General features: G+C 38.9%; 1 protein-coding gene across 1 annotated transcript in view; it reads left to right on the top strand.

Moving 5' to 3' along the window:
* Nucleotides 1-19958, top strand: part of necab2 (N-terminal EF-hand calcium binding protein 2) — a 127154-nt gene extending 107196 nt beyond the window's left edge. Inside the window, exons 10-13 of the mRNA XM_062421253.1 lie at nt 8457-8569; nt 17475-17552; nt 18379-18470; nt 19930-19958. Coding sequence (XP_062277237.1) covers nt 8457-8569; nt 17475-17552; nt 18379-18470; nt 19930-19958 — 312 coding nt within the window. The remainder of the gene's footprint in view (nt 1-8456; nt 8570-17474; nt 17553-18378; nt 18471-19929) is intronic.
* The last annotated feature ends 271 nt before the right edge of the window (nt 19959-20229 follow it).

Below are 20229 nucleotides of genomic sequence, written 5' to 3'. Positions count from 1 at the left end.
AGAGAGAGAGAAGCACATTGAAAATAAACATTGAAGCTAGTAGGTCCGGGACTGGAATCTGTCATCCGGACGTTTACAGGCCCAGATTACCTGTGAGACGAGAAAGCACAGACAACTCCGGGGAAGAAGTTTAGGTTATTGAATGCATTAGTGGTACATGAATGTTAATGGATATAGATGGATGGATAGAGAGAGAGAGGGGAGAGAGGAGCTCAGTGCATCATGGGAGTAGGAGTCCCCCGGCAGTCTAAGCCTATAGCAGCATAAACTAGGAGCTGGTCCAGGACAAGCCTGGCCGGCCCTAACTATAAGCTTTATCAAAAAGGAAAGTTTTAAGCCTTCTCTTAAACGTAGAGAGTGTGTCTGCCCCCCGGACCCAATCTGGGAGATGGTTCCACAGGAGAGGAGCCTGATAACTGAAGGCTCTGCCTCCCATTCTACTTTTAGAGATACTAGGAACCAGAAGTAGGCCTGCATGCTGGGAGCGCAGTGTTCTGGTAGGTACATAACGTACTATAAGCTCTTTAAGATATGATGGAGCCTGATCATTAAGAGCTTTAAAAGTGAGGAGAAGGATTTTAAATTCTATTCTAGATTTTACAGGAAGCCAATGCAGTGAAGCTAAAATGGGAGTAATATGATCTCTTTCTAGTTTTTGTCAGAACGTGTGCGGCTGCATTCTGGACCAGTTGGAGAGTCTTTAGAGACTTGTTAGGACAGCCTGATAATAATGAATTACAATAATCCAGCCTAGAAGTAACAAATATAACTCCTAGGTTCCTTACAGTGGTGCTGGAGCCCAGAGTAATGCCATCCAGAGTAGTTATATCATTAGATAATGTGTTTCTGAGGTGTTTAGGGCCAAGCACAATAACTTCAGTTTTTTTGAGTTTAATAACAGGAAGTTACAGGTCATCCAGACCTCTATGTCATTAATGCATGTTTGTAGTTTAGTTAACTGGTTGCTTTCATTTGGCTTTATTCATAAATATAATTGAGTATCGTCTGCATATACTATGAAAATGTATTAAGTGTTTCCGAATAATGTTTCCTAAAGGAAGCATATATAATGAGAATAGTATTGGTCCAAGCACTGAACAAGAATATAAACTTTGAGTCTTTGCCTAAATACTTGATAAATGATAGTTGATAAATGTTATAAAGGTTAACCTTTAAGGACAGTGGAAACTACCTATGATGTCACCCACTGAACTTATTTTTCGTGACTGTCAACCAATCATTAGAACCGTCTCTAAGGTATACAAAGTCCTGTTCACTTTTCTGTCAATTCCTGACCCACAAAGATCTAGACTTAGGTGGGATTGAGAGGGATTTAGGATTAAAGATTGCTGCAAATTAAAAGTGATGACAGCGACTGGTTGTAAGTGAACTTTTGCTGCTTATTGTAAAGTATTTATTCTTCTTCTCCCACTGCTGCACTCAGCAGGTCAGGACACTGGAAGCCATACTGTGGTCATCCATCTATAATTGCAGCCCACAGAGAGATATGCAAATGATCTCTGAACTAATGAATGGGTTCTTTCTTTTTATATTTGAATAAATGAGGGATTCCTTGAGCACAGAGCAAGAAGAGAAGAGGAGGGAGGTAGGCCAAGGACAGCAAAGAGAAACAAGAACCATGAAGGAAAAGGAACAATGAGAGAAGAGGTGGATAGGGGAGGAGGTAGAAAAAGAGGGATGATGTGATTTTGTAGGAGGAAGAAATTAGGACTTCTAGGGAAGAGAAGAAGGCTGCAGAGCCTTGAGGTGTCAGAAACAAGAAGTAGGGCAATAAAGAGAAGTGGGGAATGAAAGCTTGAGGAAAAGGCAGAACGTGGGAATGTGTAGGAGATAAGAGGAAGAGAGCATGTGGGTATTTCCCAGTTCCCATGGTAACGCTACACTGACTCCCCCCACCCCTCAAACATCTTTCCCTCATATTTCATACCCAGTGGGATAACTACACAGTATGGCATACTAAACACATACATACATACATACATTAACACACACGCACACTTAACATATACACTAATCATACATTACACTGTATGTATGTGTCCTTGATAGATGATGATTATCTACATAATTTATGCAGTTCTCAGTGTTTTCAGCTCACTCAAATATGTCAGAGTGTGTGTCATCATTAAGAGAAGATTCAAGGTTCAAGGTTCAAGGTTTTTTATATACTGTAATGTGCCCTTGCATGTATTTAATTAGCTACTACTTAGTAGATCAGTAGCATTATGGAAAGTACATCTTTACATTGAGGATTTTTTAGATTTAAAGTGTTTTTTTATAACCATAGAAAACAAGAATGCAGAGAAAAAATTTAGAAGGCAGAAAAAGAAAATATCACCGGTGTCATATTTAGATCTGGCCTTTCTCTCGCTGCGGTTTCATTGAATCCAGTGGCCAACCTTTTCCTTTGGGATAAAGTGGAACATCTTCTGTGTTCTTGTCTGGCACAGAGTTCGCTTTTACTTTGCTCTATAGTTACACATACATAGAGATACAACATTATATCTTCAAGTCGACACTTAGAATCAATGAACATCTTCAGCAATGTCTTTTTTTGTTTGGGATTTTTTTCAATTTGAAAAACTATTGATATTGATATGACTTGGCTGTAGGTATCTGCAAAATGAAAATAACTTTTTAAAATGAAAAAAAAAACCCTGAAGGCTGAAAAATGCTGACAGAGCTCAACAGAAATATACAAGCCTTTGAACAAGGCTCCATATACGTTTACGACATGATGATAGTCAGCCACTTGTCTGATCAAACAGTCTTATAAAGTCAATACTGCCTCATAAACACATGCACACACACACACTTGCATGCAATAATTTGTAGATTTATTGGTGTAAGAAATCCCATTATGGATGTTTTTGCTGACACAGCACATATTCAAACACATACTAAACTGGAAATCCATTAGGTCAGTATCACATACAGTTCTTCAATGATATATGAGCTCCAGAGTGTGCACTGTGCATATTTCAAACCCTCATGGGCCTTAAAGGTAAATCCCACCTTACACACTCTTACATCTAGTTCTTCACTGATGGAAAGTGCTATAAAATGACTTCTTAGGACGTACCCACTTAGAGCTGCAAGGATTTGTCAATTGATCGATTAGTTGCTAACTATTAAATTAATCGCCAATTATTTTGAAAATCAATTAATTGTTTTTGTCATTTCTTAATTAAAAAAAAGATGTCAACATACTCTAGCTTATCAAATATAAATAATTTCTGGTTTCCTTAGTCTTCTATGACAGTTAAATGAATATCTTTGGGTTGGTGACTGTTGTGGACAAAACATTTCAAGACATCAGCATTTTCTGACATTTTATGGGCCAAACAACTGAAAGATTAATCAAGAAAATAATTGACCAATTAATCAATAATGACACTAATTGTTAGTTACAGCTCTATAACCATCTGTAACTGCCTCGCCTAATTCTATTTAGTTTGAACATGTTTTCCTCCCTGGTTAAACAAAGTTCACACTATTATTTGCTTGCTTCTTCTTCTCTGCCCTTGTTGAACCCACACATATAACATAGCTCCATAGCATTACTAAGATGCCCTCCACTTGAACTTGTCTGTAAAACTTGACATACTTGACCTTAAAATTCAATCAGAAAAAAATCAACATTAAAAAACAGATGACACTGAAAACATTTTTGGTGTGTATTAAACAATAATCTGAAACTTAAAATCTTTTTGAATATAGCATATTAGCTAAAGTTAAAGGGGGTCTATCATGCTTTTCGTTATTTTTCAGTCAGACATATAATGTCACAATGTTGGATGTTTTTGTTAATAGTGGCTGACGTGTCAAGTAATGATATACAAGTATATATAGAAGTGATCCCTGTGAGCAGAAAGCACCAGCTTGAGACCTCTCTAAATGATCGGTTTCCAATGTTTTTTTCTACTTTCAGCCTGAGCCAATGTCAGCTCGTAATGGATTTCTTCATACAGTCATCTGCTCCACACACAGCACACCACTTCACTGCTCTGCCCTGATAAGATTATGGCAATTTTCCATTGTTTTAGGCGGTAGTCATGCTGAGCCATGACTCTGTCACACAGCAGGGCAAGGTTAAATAGCAGTTCAAACATCATCATCAGTGTGGCTGTTTCTGCTTCTACTATTCCTCCCTACATTATGTCTAACTGATCTGCTGAATGAAGAGCTTCAAATATATCCGTATGTTGTTTTCGACCAGTTTTTAACACAGCTAACAAAGCCCTTTTAATTCAGTGAGGAACACGTTTCACTTCCTGTGAATTCTTCACAGTGAAAGTCTTTATTTAGACATTTAAAAGCTTTGAATTTAAGCAGTGAAGCAGGAAATGTTGGGTTTGCATCAGTGGTTGTGCAGTGCAGGTGTGTTGTCTCCTTGGTGGCAATAACAGATGGATAACCATTGGAGGCATTGCAAAAAATAACACAAAAAAAAAGGCTGTGAGTGAGAGACGAACAAAATACATACATTTAGTTAAATTTTAAGCTTTGTTACATCCTGAACAGCTTCTTGTGACAGTGTGTGACCCACCTAAACTCAGCTACCTGACATCTGAGCATCAATCACAAGCTACAGTCAGCAGGGCTCATGTGTGTGCATATGTATGTGTGTGTGTGTGTGTGTGTGTGTGTGTGTGTGTGTGTGTGTGTGTGTGTGTGTGTGTGTGTGTGTGTGTGTGTGTGTGTGTGTGTGTGTGTGTGTGTGTGTGTGTGTGTGTGTGTGTGTGTGTGTGTGTGTGTGTGTGTGTGTGTGTGTGTGTGTGTGTGTGTGTGTGTGTGTGTGTGTGTGTGTGTGTGTGCGCCCTGTGTGAGAATCTGCTCTGCAAACAGAGCTGAGTGGATAGACTGATGTACATGGTTAAAGTGGAGGTGTCCAAACTAATCATTTTAAAAACTGGGTGGGACTTGTTACTTGTTAATAGAATGGCAGCGACACCCGTGATTGATTTATGGGCTGAAGTTAGGGATCGTCTCAAAAGTGCAAAATTACCAAAAGAGCGTTTCATATTTGTATCAATATCGCTCTAAAGTCATGACTTCCCATTCCAGTTACACTTTTCATTTCCACCTTGAGCATTAACAGTTACACTATTATTAAGACTTTAGGTTTTAAGGTTACTTCAGGTTCTTTCATTTAACCTTCCTACATTAATCAAATACAGTAATCAATACAGTAGCTAGGCATTACATCCTTAGTGGCTGGCAAACATTTCTTAGGTTGGGTTGCACTGGGAGAATATGGACTAATGACTTCAGTATTATTAAAATCCTGGCTACACTCCAAGCACTAAATGTCAGTGAATTACTGAATGTAATGAATCCACGCCCAGAGGCAACCAAAATCAAATTTGACCGGTGACATTATTTCACAGAGATCAAATTCATGTATGCTCTAATTACAATCCATCCTTTTTGGAGAGAAGACAAGGAGAAAACCATCTGATTAATACAAGATCTATACAGAAGTTCATTACAATAGGTTATTCTTTGTTTAGCAAAGTCTTAAACTTTTGCTATATTGATCTGATCAGAGTTGAATTTTCTCTCAGCCTATCAAGACTAAGCTGTTTAACTAAGATGATTTATGTGCATCAAGAGTACATCCTATGTGTGTCAGTTTCTGAAAGTTAGTGTGAACAGAACTGAAGCCTGTTACCTGAATGGAAACAGTTCGCTGATGCTGATCATTAACACAGATGTTGTTAGGGCAGTGAGAACAGAACTAGACAGTTAGAGGCTCCTGATTCATCACCTCTGCAGGGCCACAGTGTCACAGGGGAGCAGATGTAATTTTAGATGATTCGGCCAGGGAGGCAGGATGGTTAATGGAGTGGTGGTGATTAGATTAACAGAGGCTGCTGGGCAATGTAGTGTTTCTAATTGAGTTGGTACGTAGGATATCTTGTGCGTGTATTTGTGTGTGTGTGTGTGTGTGTGTGTGTGTGCGCGTGTGTGCGTGCGTGCCTGTGTTCATTCATGTCTTTAGGTAGACTTCCACAGCGATCATAACTCTGTGAGGTTCTATCAGTGTGTTGGGTGCTCCACATATCGACACACATTCAGTCACCGCCTCATAAATCACACACACACACACATACACACACACAACATTCTGCCCTACTGATGAGCAGCCAGGTGTTCATTCTTGCAGCTTAATGTTGCAGTAATGCAGATGTCTCATGACAGCAATTTAGATAAACAGCCGATAAACAGCGATGTCAATAAATGAACCATCATTACGCGCCAATAAAACAGACAATCAAAGCACACCAACACACAAGTGGATGCAGATGTGTTGCGTACCAGCTGCAAGAACTGCAGCTAATATCTGCTAAATATAGAGTTCTCTCGTTAGTATGTTTTACAGCAAGCTGTTTCCACTTACTCCACAGCAGCGTAATCTGATATTTAATATCTGTCCCGATAGCAACAACACTCCCCGTGCACGTGTTCACTGCCAGTATCTCAAAGATGATAGGGAATATTTCTCATTACAGAGAGGCTTGAGAGATTAAAAAAACGGAGAGTGGCAAGTAACAGTAGCCTCCAGGGTTAACCGCCAAAGTTTGCCTTCCAAAATATCTTGAAATACAGAAGGCGATTCACATATAGATAAATAGGATTTAATCACATCTGTCCTCGAGAGGAGACGCAGAATGAGGACAGAGGAGGAGACGAGCAAAAGCATGAATGGAAAAGAGGGTTTGCTGAGGTAAAAAAAAAATGAAGTAAGTAGAAGAGGAGTGTAGGCCTTAGTTGAAAGGAAGGATAAACGGATAAATGCCATGTCAAATTGATTAGAAAGTAGTTTTTGGCAAAGAGGTCAAAAAAAAAAAACACTTAACAAGCATTTAACTGTATACTATGTAGCGTTAAATAGCAGAAAACAACTTCTTAAAATATAAATGATTCAACCTAACTTTAATGGCTAAGAGTCTTCTTTTTAGATTAGAAATCCGTTGTACAGGAGGTAGCGATGCCTGCTTCTCTAACAAGATACTTCACAGTAAACCTACTAAGATGTGTCTCTTTTTTCCTCAACTTGTTCTTTTCCTGTTACCATGCCCACCCAGATGTATTGTATGTAAACCCACAGTTAAAAGCAACATGTTCAAGCCTCTTAAAGACTGCCAAAGCATTATGGTAAACGTTGCAAATTACCACCACTGAAAGAGAAGTTGGTGTAACAAACACTCACAAGTCAACAGTAGATGTAGAGATATTATAAATTTAAGATACACTTGTGTGGGTGCGCTGGCAGTGATGTTTGAGTCTACAGCCATTGTGATTTACTGCATCTGTGCCTTTGTATGTAGGCCACCGTGTGCGGAGGTGTCTATGAAGAAAGACTGATGATGACAGTTTAGAAAGAGCTTGATTGACAAACTTGACAGGCTGACACAGAGCTTTTCACACAATGATGAATAATAGATTAAAAGTTATGATAACCCAGCAGTCTTCTGTGTGTGCATGTGTCCGTCTTGTGTGACCACTGCTGACATGCGAGTGCTCGTCCACAAGAGATATTTATGTGTGTGGGTGTGTGTGTGTGTGCGCGCGTGAGATCGTTTGCGTGCCAGTCTCAGTGCGATGCTGCTGCAGTTATCTAGGTCATAGTGGATGAATTTTTAATTGTGCTGTTGTGAGCTACAGTAACGATGGCACATTTAAAAGCTGAAGATAGCAGCTAATCTCATCTGATCGAAAGCGTTGCAGACGCAGCTCCTCGCTTCTTCTTTCTGTAAATTGGATTTATACAAATAATTACAAAAAATCCTCCAGGCTCTAATTGCACACCACTTAAGCTTCTTACAAACACACAAGCATGCAGAAACACACGCACACCCACCACACACTAAAGCCCCTGTTATAGCTATGCTGGACAAGTGAGAAGGGAACTACCGTACTGTACTGTACTGTACTGTACTGAAAATTAAGATCAAATAGAGAAATGCAGAAGAAGATCTTTCCAATCTCTCCGTCACACAAACACACATCTTATGCACCTTTGACCACAGGGTCTTCAGGAAGCTTCAGTTAAAACATTTCTATAGGCTGTGTGAGATAATAATCATTTTGCTTTTGCCTGTGGGAGACAGGGACTGCTGCCTCATGCCCTTTCAATGCATTTCAACAGAAGAAATTGCTTGCCTGTAGTGGAGGAATAACACTTGAGCTACACATGAATAAAGTATTTACAGTTGTATCACAATTCTCCTGATAACAGGTGCTGCCATAAAGATACTATATAGTATACTCTGTTTAGGGGCCAAATAGCATTCCACTTTGCAATGGTTTTCATTCATTCTTTCCAAAGTATCTCATAGTTTCTTTATAATTTGGTTTGGTCTAATTGTGTTTCGGTCCTGGAACAAACTGGCTCTCTCAGCTCTCTCTTTCTTTTTCTCTCTCTACAGTCCTTGCTTCTGATTCGTCAGGAGATGGTGGTCTCCCAGAAGAAACTTGGCGAGTTTTGTGAGGCTCTGAAGCAGTACCTGAAGAACGTCTCCGCTCAGAGAGACTGCTTTCAGTAAGTCTTGCTACAGCTCCACATTTTGACAACTGCAGCACCGTAACCCGAATCATTTTTTTAATGTTTGGTGTGTGTTTTTTTTTTACTTATCTCTTTATTAACTCAAATTCCTTTCTCTGGGTTTGGATTTTTTTCAGTATTTCCTAGTGCACAAGAACACTAAGAATATAAGTAACTCAAATATTTCCTGTTCAGCTTTGAGTGGGTATTTCATCATTATCTGAAAGACTTCTGTAACGCCCAGGTGGATTGGATCCGTGAGATACTAATATTGTGCCGCATACCCCATCACACCAGTAATGTTATCTCCTATACACATGCTGTATGTATTATAAACCTCCTGTCCCTTCCATGCTGAGCCTTAGGGTGCTTTGAAACACTTTAATATCCAGGGAGATTTTCCCAAATCCCAGACCCAATATGCTATATTCATAGTCCAGTTTCATATTCTGCATTGCCCTTGGCAAGACTTCAAGGTGCTGACTCTACTGCAGTTCTTCAATTTGTATTATAGTTTCTCCCACCAGATCCTGTAGTCCATACTTTGGGATAAATGGTCTGCAAGAGTGGAAGAGATAGCGGTTTAAAGCTTGATGACTTCTTATTGCACACAATCCATAATGCATTCACATAATATGCACCGCTTCTATCTTCAAAAGTAGTTAAACCATTAACAGTTTTGGCAACTTGGGGGCAGCCAAAATGAACAATACATTTTTTTTATTTTAATGCAATTTTTAATTTCTCCTAGATATTTGGGATTAGTATAGGAAATGTCAATGTTCTCAAACGAGTACTCTCTTATTAGCATAGTCATAGCTTGTTGCTGTTGCTAAAATTAGTTACATTTGTACAGTATATCAAACTACAAACCTTATTAAGCATAAATTAACAAGTTTCAACCATAAAATCTGATCATGTTTTGTACCTGGTCCACTTTTATCTGAGGATCAGCTGTTGATTGACTTGGCCAAGGTGCCCGCCATCTAGTTTTTACACAGATTTTTACTGTATTGTGCTTTTGTTACCACTAGGTGGCACAAAAAAGGTCAAAGTTAAGCAGAATGAAAGTATAAGGTCCAGCAAACCCAAAATGTGTTGTCCCCATATGAGGACGCAGGTTCGCAGGAAGTTAAAGTTGATATGATGAACTTGGTAGTGAACAGCTGCCTACACACCTCGCAGATACGGAGCAGCATTAGCATTTAGTTGTGTTTCTGTCAACTTAATTGATGTTTTGTTCAGCTCTGTTTTGGTCTCCACCAACGTCTGAGAAAAATACTGTCTCTCTAGCTGATAAATGTTCCACTTTGTTCACCAGCTAGTTGCTAACTGTGATGATTATCTGTGGGTTTGTCTTTACAAGAAACTGCTTTTACATTACACAGTGATTTGATTCATAGTTAATACAAAAATATTGATTAAAGCAGCTTTGAAATGAAAAGAGTCTAATCTAGAGTGGCTATAAAAGTCCCCCGTGGATTTTTTCATGTGTTTCATTTTTTCGCAGCTTGGAATCACAGTTGATATAATTAGGCTTTTCTAAAATTAATTAACAGAATAAACGACACTTCAATGTCAGATTGAAAACACATCTATCTATCTAAAATATTTAATTCAGACCAAAGAAGAAAAAACTAAATTAAATTGATTCAAATCATTAATGTGACCTTCTAAATCAATATTGGTGTAGTCAGTTGTGTCAGAAGTCTCCTAAAAAACTACATGGATCATCTGTGTGTAATACATGTGTGAAAAGTACTTTGAGGTTAAATACACTTATATCTTAAATACAACTGCTGTTTAGTCAATTTCCTGTTGAAAGCTACAAAGGAACAAAAAAAGTTGGACACAAGAAAAGTTCCAAGGCAGTGGATTCTGTCAGAGTACAATAACTAATAGTGATAAAAATGAAAAGATGTTGTACATTTGTAAATCTGCCTGGAGCAGGCTATCCAAAACCCTCAAGTTTCTGTGTGATAGGAACTCAGATGAGGAAGAGCCTGTGGGAAGTCTGGAGGAGCTGCAGGGTTCAACGGATTAGGCACTGTTCAAACAGCTGTGGGCTGGATGGACATTAGGTATCAGAGTATACTAAAGGAGACCTGTAGTAGACCAAGGACTGTTAGAAAAGAAAAGTCACTAAGGTCTTTACAAAGCAGAACACTGACCACATAAAAGAGTAATCTTTATTTTTTATGTTTGTACCCTCCTCATTCCTATTTAATTCACCACATTTAGTAGTGATCAGTAGTTCAGATCAAATGCTTGTAGTGAGAGGCTGTTTCAGAGCCTGGAAAATGCTGGAAAGTGGATCTGTGATTTCTGTGTTGTGAACTCTGGTACCTTCTCGTCCCAGGCTCACACTGTTAAGGTAAAGTTGGTGGCACTCAATCAAAACCCCGTAGTGAACCATGGCTCTACCCAGACTGTCAAGGAACAGGCTAAAACCGGTTATATAAAACCTGTTTCACCTATGTGAAAGTTCAGCAACTGGCTCTTTGGTCTACTGATGCTGATTCCAGCACTGTTTTACCCACACGGTTACCTTTATTATTAAAGGTTTTCCAATGTTGCCTTTTGACAAAATGTATAATTTAAAACGTGTACTGTATAGTGAATACCAGTATACAGTACCTACTGTACAAATGATGGTACAAGTTAGTATACCCAAGCACCAATTTTTAAAAAACATGAACCTTATCACTCCCAGTATATGTTATTTGCAGCTGATGTAGGAGACTGCAGGCAGAGCAAAGCTGAGCAATAATGTCTCTATTTGGGTGCCGGTTGCAGGCAAAGTAAAACTGAAGTAAACATAAATGAACAAACAGAGCGGAACAAAGCAGAGCGAAGTGAGCCAAGACCGAACTGAAAACCAGGACTTAAATACAAACTGGACTAATGAAACATCAAGGAACAGGTGGCAAGACACTAGAGCAGGCTGGGGGCTGACTGGATGGGAAGACACAGGGAGTAGGGCAGATATGGAGGGAAGAGAAGGCTGCAGAAAACAAGGAAAAAACACAAAGAGCAATAGCTGCTCTGGTATGAGGACAAATCTATAACTTCAGCCATGAGTAAAATAAAAGTCTACAATTTATTCATGTACAATACATTCATTATATTGACTTGGAACTACATAAATATAACTTTAAGTATACAAGTCACACTGAGCAAACAGCAAACCTCAGCACTACATCACCAACCCAAGAACCTTAACCAAACACTAGAAACACACACTGCTGTTGACAAAGAGAAGCCAATAAATCTAAATTGCACTAAAAGACAACAGCAGCTCTGAATGACTCGTGTTACATTTAATTCGAGCACTTCCAGTGAGAGTCAATGTAGAAAGCAACAGTTTTCTCAAGTGGTCCTTAAATATCTGTCCTTCTCCAACTCAGTCTAGTTCAACAAACAGGGAAAAAGTTAGAGTGCATCTGGTGGACTGGTGGATGGACAGAGCCAGACTGAGATAGAACCACAACAGTATCTACCTGATTCCTACAAAGTAATGCCAATTAATTAAAAATATGAATGTAAAATAAATGATTGCATACATATTCACCCCCTTTTAAGTGGCTGACCTAACTCAACAGAGGTCCAGCCAATTGGTGCTAGTAGTCTCACAATTAGTGAAATGGAGATCACCTGAGTGCAGTGAATGTGTCTCAAGTGATTGTAGTATAAAGACACCTTTGTCTGGAAGGTCCAGTCACTGGTTCGTCAGTATTTCTGCTACAATTACACCATGGACACAAAAGCAACTCTGAGAAGAGGTTATTGAAAAGTAAAAGTGAAGCGATGGCTACAAAAAAATGTCCAAGTCACTGAACGTCCCCTGGAGTTCAATTAAATCCATCGTTAAGAAATGGAAGGAATACTGCTGGTCCATCATTCTGTTCTGGGCTGAATTATCTGAACATCTATTGGTTGCATTGTGATGAAATCGTATAGACATTTTATCTTCTTCTTCACTAACACCAGCAAGATACTTACGTGTGGTTTTGCGTGAAATATCTCAACGACTATTGGATGGATTGCCATGAAATTATAAACCGATGCTTTGTGCTCCCTTTAGGATGAATTGTAATAAAGTTAGGGATCCCTTACAGGTGTAGTAGTGTGTAGGAGTTAGTGGCCTCTAGTGGCAAGGTTGCAGATTGTAACCAACTGAATACTCCGTTGACCCCTCCAAGCATAGGAGAAGCTACGGTGGCCGTGAAAGTCACGAAAAACACGAAAAGTCCTCTTTAGAGCCAGTGTTTGGTTTGTCTGTTCTGGGCTACCGTAGAAACATGGCAGACTCTTTCGAAGAGGACCCACTCCCTCTATAGATACAAAGGGTTCATTCTAAGGTAATGAAACACAACAGTACTTATTTTCAGGTGATAATACACTAATTGAAATATACGTAAGAATATTATTATTCCATTTCTGCCATAGATCCTCTTAAATCTTACACACTGGTCCTTTAACTTTTCATTTAAAGTCAAATTTTTAATTTGTCTAATACCTTGGTTCATGACTGAATACTACACCTGCAAATTAGATGACATTCTCATCAGTCTCAGCTGTGCATTGGGTTGTGCAAATATTTGCACGCTAACATGCAAAACTAAGATGATGAAGATTCACTATGATGAATATTAGCTTTCAGAGGAAGAAATCACAGTGAAATCAATGATTTTAGAAGTTCTACCAAGCAAATGAGATCCAATTCCACTCAGTATGTGAACAGTTGGGCCATCCTGTTGAATCTGGATACCATATTTTATTATCAGTATCTTCATTCATCCATTTATAAACCCAATTTTCTGTAATCCAAAAAACCTTACCAGCCTCTTTCATTTCAGATAAATAAGTCTTCACCTCTGAGTCACACAGTTGGTCACACCTGCTTCACACTTTCGCTCCTGTAGGATAAAAAGTATGAAATGCTTTGCTGAGGTCAACAAACAGCACACACACACACACACACAGCCGGAAGGGGCTTTTAGGTGCAACATTACAGTCACTGTTAGTTTTGAGCATTCGGTTTTCACTGACTTGTTATATTTGTTACTCCCTTACTTTTTTTTGTTTGTAAAAATGATAACAGCACAATGCTTCTATATGTAGCTGAAGTAAATAATTCATAAGGGAGAGGAAGGCTTGTTGATGGAAGGAGCCGGCTCTGCTCATTACCTGGTAATAGACCTTTCTCTCCTTTATGCTTTGTTGTTTTTTTTTTTGTCTTTTGGCACTGCTTACCCTTCCTTTTCTTTCTCCTCGCTCCCTCGTTATATCTGGCACAAACCAAATGTAATATATAAAGTTTATTTACTCTCTGCTTCTCCTCGTCATTAACTTTTAGGATGAATGTGTGATTACATGCACACTTACTAAAACACTTGATTATATGCTCCAGCAGAGCTCACACAGCTGAATGTACTTCTGTTAAAGCCCTATGGAGATGTTCAGCCTGTCCCCCCAGTGCCCTCTTCAGGCTCAAGGAAGAACTGCAGGCACAAACCCACTGACTCAATACCTTTTAAACAACTTATACGCTGCTCAGGCTAAGTAATGAAACACAATCTTTAGATTTAAGCAAATACAAGCAATGACTTTTCACCTTTGCGTGAAAATGTATGCAGCATAATAAGAGAATGCATCAGTTTGTACATATGTGACATCTAGGTTTGGTTTCCTGATCTGAACCGATGCATTTTTGCAAATGTGATGACCAGAGGTACAAATGTAAGACCTGGTGCAGAGCTGTGGAAAAGAGGCCAGAGCAAAATACAAAAAAACAAACAAAAAAAACATTATTAACTGAAATAAACAGGGCCAGCAGACGGGAGATGGAGTGGTTCTCAATAATAGCCAATCACATCAGCTTCCTCTAAAAGCAGCAAATAATTTAATAGGCTGAGAGGAGCGGCCAGGCCAGAGTCACAACCCAAATATACAATTACAAATATAATATGCAGCCGCTCCAGTCTGCTTCTAACTGCAAACAGTGTTCCTTTTTCGTGTTGACTTTGCAGAAACTCCTGTGCCTGAATAATGATGTAAAGCTATTTAACACAATTATAACAGTCAATACAATACTGTGGATGTGTATACACTATAATAGAATATTCTCCTGTACAAATTGCATTTATTTGTTTAATTGTAAGACAAATAATAGTATGAACTGGGTGTAATAAGCCTGTTGACATGACAGAAAATATGACTTTGATTATGTCCTAATATCTTTGATGGGGCGCAGGATGCCTGATATAATCCACCTGCGTTCCCATTATAGACTCTCTGTGGAGTAGTTAACCAGTGTGCGGTGCAGAAAAACACAAAGGGGCATTGAAACCTGCACCAGGTGTAAAACATAAATTTATAGGAAAGAGGCAAAACTCAATATATGAAAAGGTCTGTGTTCGCAGCACAAAAATGACTCTTTGAAAATTGAAATATTTTTGAAAAATTGAAATGAAATTGTGTTTGTGATAAGAGGTCGTCTGAGCAGGTGTAATTTCATGCTGAAACAAGTGCTGAAATTGCACTGCACCGCCTAATCTGCGTAAACACAACCTCATCTACTCTGCTCCTCTCACCTTGACACATTTAGAGCCAGAAAATTACCAAACAAATTGCAAATAGTGGACTTGAGTCGTGTGAAAATGACATAGTTAGTGCCACTGTCTGCTTTTTACAGGCACTAAATAAGAGGCCTTTGTGTTTTGTCCTCTCTTAAATTGCAACATTTTCTTACAATGATTCATCGACTTGTGATCCTTCACAGTTCTCTTATATAAAATGTGACTTTTAGACTTAATTACATAGATAATGTTCTGAGTGACCTGATGTCAAATGCTGCAACGTGATATGTATAATCAGCAGCTACTCTCAGTTCATCTACTGTTCACTTGGCTTTTCTTGTTCATCAACACAATGAGTCTCATGAAACTCTAGAATATCTGCATGACTTTTGACTGTGGTATGATTACTGGATCGAGCTTCTCAGAAAACCTTTTTTTTTTCTTCTTTTTTTTTTTTTTTACAGTTTTCTTTGGCGTTTTTACACAAAAATACATGCAGACATTTGTCAAGAGGTCAGAAGAGGGTGGCAAGACATGCTGATATGAGCAGACAGGGATGAGAAATCAAATTACACCTCAAGAAAAAACCACGGCCCCACATAGGATCATCTCTGAGAGTACTCCTGTTCACCTATGTGTTTACTGGCTACAACAGTAGCTTAAACCTACTATAGATCCAGTTTGTCTTTTTTAGGGGGGGCAGGTCCTTTACGGGGAGATAGCAGGTCAACAGTATATGTATAATAAGGGCTTGGAACATTATATTGGAAGTATATGATGGCCATTCTCATGCTCAATTATATCTCATAAGCTGTTGCAGCAATTTTTGGGTTGATACCAATTAGACAGATTAGACAGATTTAGTGCAAAATGTAACTATTTTTTACCACTCAAAATTTGATTTAAAAAAAGACCAAAAATCTATCCAAAATATCACATTAAAACACCAAGACCTTGAGGAACACCATAGAAAAATTCATGCTGTGATTTGGTATGAAAAATGTTTGACATTGGAGATTTCTGTAAGAAATTGTATAGAGAGCACTTGTGTTCTGGAAATTGCTCAGAAACTCTCTTATTGTCAATATACCCATGAAAGCCATCCATCCCCTGAATGCCTGAGGTCTCTAGTTTGTGGTCGGTAAGTTTCATGAGGCTGTGATTATCCTAGAAGTCACAATAGGTCATTTCATACTGTGAGGTCAAGTTTAAAAAAATCTCAGTACAATGAAATGGCTACTGTGTGGATTAACATCATCACATATGAATACAAATAGGCTCATTGAATCCACAAGAGTCTCAGCTTTCCAGTCAGATCCAATTTTGCAATTCCAAAACTGCTTATGGTCTCCAGTGTGCAAAAATAATCAAATACACAATTTTTAGAACAGGCGAAAATAACACATTTATACTGCAAGCCTAAATTTGAAGCTTTATTTAGCCCCCTTCCCAACAAGGTAGCTGCTACATTTTTGTGTTGTATCTGAGGGCAGATTTTCTTTTCCTATTTTCAGCTTATTTTGATAGTCATTTGGCTAAAAATGACATGAATATTAGAGACTAGAGACATACTTTATTATCCACACACAGTAGCTGAAGCTGCTTCATTCATGGTTGACTAAAAGGGCCATTGTTATTGTTGTTTTTTCTGGAGGGCCAGATTAGGTCCACAGACCGCAATTTGTCTACCATTGCCTTATACAATCAGGTAAAGATAGACAAAGATCCCTCATGGATTACCTTGTTGACACCACACTTCAACAGATCCATGCTGTTCTGGAGATAACATGTATCCTTTGTTTATTATAGTGAGGTGCACCCTATAAAGGGCCTCATAGCTTACAATTGGCCAATAACATCCTCAACTTGCAATGACCTGGTCACACATTGCTCCGTTGTATTATTGCAGGTTTCATTTTTATGGATGTGATGTAATTTCCAAGCTCTCATCTTTGTGTTAAGTGTTGCGACCTCAATATTGTACAGATGGGAAACAATTCATCATTTATTTTTTTTCCTGAAATCCCGTTTCTTTTTCATTTTAAGAATGAGTCCTTTAATATGTACTTGTTGATTTCCCCCCCCCCCCCTTTCTATCCCTACCTCATATCATTTCCATCCTCTGCCTTTCTTCACCTTTACTCCCTGTTCCATCAACATTTCTAATCTACCTCTTCTACCATCACTCATGCCATCAATTCAATGCATACATCTCCTCCTCTATGATCCACTTACTATTCTTTCAAAACTCTCCTTTATTCTGCACCACCCTCCCTCCTCTACTTTCCACTCATTCCCATTCTCCTCCGTCTCTGCCCCAGTGTGACTGCAGTGCGTCTGCCGGACGGTTTATCCTTTGTCGTCTATGAGTTCTGGGATGGAGAAGAGGAGTGGAAGAGGTGAGTTTTCAATCACATTTGGCTCAATGGATTGAACTTCAATCTTAAGCTTAAACCCCTTCACTAATATCTGTCACTCATGCCGGTTTTAAGAGGTTCTTGATTTTATCTGCCAAGCTTTTCAGAAAAGGTTTAATGCAGTTTAATATGAAGTCTTGCTATCATACTAAAACTGAGCGAAAGCAACCGGCTGAATGACACACCAGTAAATGCTGAGGAAAGCCCATTGCTGCAAAATGTTTAATTCCCACTGCTGATTCACTTTAAAAAATATTAAAAGCCAGTACTGAGTGTGGACATTCATTTTATTTTTAGTAATGCCTTTGAGTCAGCACTCTGGCTCCTCTAAAAGTTTTTTGGAGCTGAGCACACCGTTCCTTCACGCCATTGTTTTCAGTGATTGGTGATTGTCAAATAAAATCAGCGCTTACTTTTCTTCCATTACTGTCATGAGCCTATTGGAAAAATTCCTCCATCCACATTTAATTAGCATTCTTCAGCCACTCACTCGCTCCAGAGATGCCGAAGCACTTGAGTTGCGTCAGGTCATCATGATTTAGTGATGGTGCTCGTACTGGGCAAGAAGAGAGGCTGCTGATGTAGCTGCCTGCTGATCTGACTTTCTGCTCCACTGCTCACAGCGTCTCACTGCCATTAATATTTCAACTCTTACAGTAAAGGCTAAGGGCCGTGCTAAGCGGTTTCAGGTTTTGCCTGTGTGCATTACGAGTGGCTGTGCAGATGTGTGCACATGCATGTATGTTGTGTGTCTGGCTAGTGTATGTGTATGTTTGTGTGATCTCTCATCTCTCACCTCTGTTCTTAGGCACCTCCAGTCGGCCCCCAATAAAGCCTTTCAGCATGTGAAGGTGGATACACTGTGCCAGCCGGAGACTATGTCCTCTGTAGCCGTGCCAGGTTAGTGGTTTAAGTTATACATAATACAATTGAATAGAATAAACCAGTTTACCAGCACAAAAAAAAAAGCTTGAAGTGTGAGTGACATCACTTGAGTGATCTCAAACTGATGTGTATGTGGCAAGGTGGGTCTAATGTAATGCAAGGGTTCATATTGGTTGTATAATTGCAGTTTAATAGTTAAAAGAGTTCTTAGTTTGTGAAAAACTAAACAGTAGCAATATAGTAACATGTTCATTACATTTTGGTCACCTTGAACAACTGACTTCGACCGACATGAGGCATCGATATTATTAATATTTATAACCTCTTTTATACATAGCACCTTTTAAAAACACTTTACAAAGTGCTTTGACACACAAAGCAAAGACATACAACACAGATAGCAGTAACAAGTCCAACATTAACAAGATCAACGTAGAAGACAATGAAATACAGAAAGGAGATTATAAAAATATATACAAAATAAAATAAAATAGAAGAAGTTACTGATTTTGGGAGCCTTATTTTCTCAGACATGCTTATTATTAGGTACCCTGTGAGGATGTTAACCATTAATGGTTTTTCTTGTATGGTGCACGCACACTATAACACACCTACACATAAACGAGCATGTGAGCAAAGTGACAAGTTCCTGCCTCTGGTTTCATGGTTGCTGGTTTCTGCTGATCAATACTTGGCGGTAGTAATACACATAGAACTGTAGCAATGCACCAAAAAAAGGCAAGGAAGAAGAAGACTGCAAGCTAGCAAACAAATGAAAAATGTAGGATTTCAAATATTCAAAATATGAAGTAATTATAATTTGTCAAGCCTGAAGAATACACATGATGCATTATGGTGGAAAACACAGAATGTTAACATAACTTTTGCAAGTTTTACAAATCACTGGAGTTCCCCTTTTAATGGTTAGTCAATTATTAACATGTTTTTTTTTTAAAAAGGTCAATTATTAGCTAATCCACTAAGAGATTAATCAACAGATTGTTTCAACACTAAGTAAAAGATAACAGAAGTCAGTCAGGGATGAGAAGCTGATTAGTGTTTAGTCAGTAAGGCTGGCTGTGTAATTACATGAAGCTCAGAGGCATTCTGAACAACTAAAGCAACCTGGAAGTGAAAATAGCTGAAAATGATGCCTTCATGGCCTGAGGCAGACTGTCAGTGACTTGAGGTGTTGCTTGGCAGTCTGCCATATGTACTTTTTTCTTGTCTATCTCTCATTTTTTTTATCCATCTCCATCTCCTCACCCCGTGCTCTTCTTATTGTCTTTCTTCACATTTTGTCCCCATTCTTTCTCTGCCAAATTTCAACCTCATCTCCATTCAATTTGTTTTCTCTCATTTGCTTGCATGTCATTCTCTCTGTACTGCCCTATGGGGCTCATTTTCTTTTCAATTGCTTTCTGTCTCCCTAACCTTCTTCTCACTTGTCATCCTTCTCTCTCTCTCTTTGCAGCCGCCTGGTGCAGTGTGAACAGGGACTGAGCATGAAGATATTCAACTACACACCAAGACTCCTGGACACTCCCCACTTCCTCTTTAACTCCTTTCCACCCTTAAAACCTTTACCCTTGCGTTTTTCCTGCTCTCACCTCCCTCAACCCCCCCCTGATCCTTCAACCCTCACATTCCTCAACTCTTTTTGTAGGTACATGTTTACACAGTGCAAATGAATGGTGTCAACTGCAGTGAATATTGAACAAACAGTGCATTTTACAACGTGTGATTACTAAAATGCGTTTTGCATCTCATCATG

This window comes from Scomber scombrus, chromosome 6 (genome assembly GCF_963691925.1).
Source record: "Scomber scombrus chromosome 6, fScoSco1.1, whole genome shotgun sequence".
NCBI classification, from domain to species: Eukaryota; Metazoa; Chordata; class Actinopteri; order Scombriformes; family Scombridae; genus Scomber; species Scomber scombrus.
This window is presented reverse-complemented; position numbering and strand designations above follow the sequence as displayed.